A 3,046-nucleotide genomic window follows, 5' to 3' on the forward strand; every position below is an offset into this window, starting at 1 on the left:
TGTGTGTGTGTGTGTGTGTGTGTGTGTGTATGTGTGTGTTGTCGGCGGGGTTCCTTTGATGAACACTATCAGAAAATGATGTTTCTGTTGCCTTTGTAGTGGCTCGGTCAATAAGAGCCCTGCGGGAGTGTGTGTGTGTGTTGTTGTTTTTTCTGAAGAATATTTTGTTCACACACTAACTGTTTTTCTTCTCTTCATTTCACAGTTGAAAAGGGGTTATGAAAAGACAGTACTTGAGATCAACACACCAAAGGTGGAACAGGTGCCAATTGTGGACATCATGTTCAACGATTTTGGCGGCTCCACGCAGAAGTTTGGATTTGAAGTGGGCCCTGTCTGTTTCATTGGCTAAGACTGTTTACTGAACACATGGAGAAAGATAAGCATATATTTGTTTTCTCAGAAAAAGAAAAAAAAACAATTGAAAAAGAATAGGACAATTCTATTTGTAAAAAAGTAACTTTTTTTTCCATAAAGCAACAAGTATGAGTACAATGAAATCAAGTTGAGCATACGGTGAAATTCTATAGGAATAGAGGAAAATGAAAAAAAACCTTGAAACCTCAGTGTGCCTTCTCCATCACATGCAAGTTTTGAAACTGGATGTCAGATCCTGCCTCCTACACAACACACTCGCACACACACATGCAACCCTAGCCCCATGTCATCACACTTGATTTAGGCCTTTTTTCTGTTACCCAAACAACGAAGGCGACCCTGAGAGCTGCAGCCGTTCCAGACGGTCGCATCTCGTTGGGATTTGGCTTTTTTCTTTTCTAAGTTCTAATCTCGTGTTTTCTCTCATCTCCCTGGCTTTTCCACTTGTCTTTTGTTTTTGTTCTTTGCTCATTCACTATGGGAGCTTTGTTTGTGCATAATTCTCTCCCCCATTCCCTTGGAATGGACCTTATATATATATATATATAAATATATATAAATAATTTGAATGTTTGTAAGTACATTTTGTATATTTTTCCTGGTAACGTTTATTGCTTCTGGCTTCAAAACATGCATGTGACTTTATTAATTGAGGATACGGGGATAACACCAAAATTGCAGAAATTCGACTTGTAAATTGAAAAAAAAATTGAAAAAAAAATTGGGAAGTCCTGTCTTGTTGCAGTTGTGGAGCACACCTTGTTGTAATTTAAGAACAGAATGGAAATAAAAGACGAGAACAAGCTCTGTGATATTATGTGACAGTTTGATTTACGTAACAAAAAAAAACAAAAACAAGAATACATTCCTCCTTTTGTGCCCTCTGAACAGAACACCCACCTCGGTGGTAATATCTTTAACTTAATAAAACGCTTCTATTTTTTTTTCCCTCAAATACACATCTGTCTGACTATGCAATGGGAGATGATGTCACATTTTAAATGAAAACACAAAGAAATCAAAACCTAGGTGCTATTTCCTCTCTTCTGTGGTGCTATGTATTTTTCTAGTTTGTGTTGTTTGAATGAAAGGAAATTTGTGGTGATGATATTCCATCACCAGCAGCCCCTTGACTCTCGTAACCACCACATCCAACATAGGTGGATCTTTGCTGCATCCCTTTTCTTTTTCTATTTTTTTTTTTTTTATGTTCAGCAGTGGTGTTTGAATGCCATTTCTCTACACATCCACTCACAGATCGATGCAGCATGGCGCCGTATATTATCTTCTGCTTCAGCGGAGCGCACGGATAAGAAACGTGTACCAAACGTTGGAATAACGTGAGCAAGCTAAGATGCTGCTGTTGGCTTTGCATATCATTGCTCTAAGACGCTGCAATTATAGCTCTTGCTGTTGGATCATCTGGGCCACATCAAACTGATGGAGTTGAGAAGTGGACATGTTGAGATTGGGCCAAAGCAACTGAAAGGGATATAGTCCAAAGTTTTGTTTCGGTGTTTGAAATCCTAACCCCTTCCACCAAAGGTTTTCAGGTATATGTTTAGCTTTAAGGGCCACGGAGGCTTGAAATCATTTTCTTTGTATGGCAAACAACTTGAAAAGTACATTTTTACTCGATTTTGCCACAGTAGAAGCAGGTCACTTAGCCAGATGAAAGCGTTGGCTGATGCAGCGTCAATAATTGCTTGTTGGTCTACTATTTTTGCCCTCGTTGTAATTATGCTCTTCGTTCAAACTATGCACTCTTTATGCTTATGACCACTAGTATCTACCACAGAATCTTTACAGCCCTTCATGCATAGGTTTGTTTTGTTTCCTTTTTTTAATTGTTATCTTCAAATATGTGACTTGAACCATTTCTGTTAAGATAACATGCTTGTAGATCTTTGGCTTTACTTTTCATTGTGATGCAGTACATCCAAATTTAACACTTTCCTCTCAAATAAAAAGGAGAAACAATTTTTTGTAAATTTCTAGAACCAGCAGGGATGCTGCCATTGTTTTGTTTCGTTTTAATTTGTAGATTTCCGTTTGTCTGTCTGTGTGTTTGTTTTCACAGTCTTTGTCAAACCTGTGTAAGGATAAGAGGATAGAAGTTATACTGGTTTTCATGTCAATAAATTCAAGTTTACTGTGGCCATCCACTCTTGTATGTCTTTTGAAGCATTAAAACCTATCTGTATGCATGAAATTGTAAAGTTTTTTTCTCTTGTTACAATTTTGTAGAGTGACATGTTCTCCAGTCCACGTTTTATTCATCAGGATACGTCCCTTTTTTCCATGCTACAGATGAGTAAAAGGTCATGGCCACAATTGTGAAGTGAAGACAAAATGATGAACTTGTAACTCTACCAAAGCCAATGTTCGTTTGTAGTATATTTATTGTATTATTTAAAATAAAAAAATAAATGTTAAATGATACCATAGTGTGTAAGTGTAAGAGGCCCCCTCTTTACATGCACACAGGAAAACAAACGTTATTGTCAAAAGGTCATTCATTCACCACATGCTATTTTACACAACATATGAGCTCTTTTAACGGAGCCTTTCAAGATGTGTTTGGCCACATCTTTTAAATATAAAGTCCTCATGTTAACAACCTTGTGTGTGTGTGTGTGTGTGTGTGTGTGTGTGTGTGTGTGTGTGT

General features: G+C 37.5%; 1 protein-coding gene across 1 annotated transcript in view; it reads left to right on the forward strand.

The window, feature by feature from the left end:
- The window catches only part of col5a1 (procollagen, type V, alpha 1), an 86,921-nt gene extending 84,101 nt beyond the window's left edge, over nt 1-2,820 (forward strand). The window contains exon 66 of the mRNA XM_032540336.1: nt 206-2,820. Within this exon, the coding sequence (XP_032396227.1) occupies nt 206-352 (147 nt within the window). The 3' untranslated portion in view covers nt 353-2,820. The remainder of the gene's footprint in view (nt 1-205) is intronic.
- The last annotated feature ends 226 nt before the right edge of the window (nt 2,821-3,046 follow it).

The sequence above is a fragment of the Etheostoma spectabile genome, chromosome 16 (genome assembly GCF_008692095.1).
Source record: "Etheostoma spectabile isolate EspeVRDwgs_2016 chromosome 16, UIUC_Espe_1.0, whole genome shotgun sequence".
NCBI classification, from domain to species: Eukaryota; Metazoa; Chordata; class Actinopteri; order Perciformes; family Percidae; genus Etheostoma; species Etheostoma spectabile.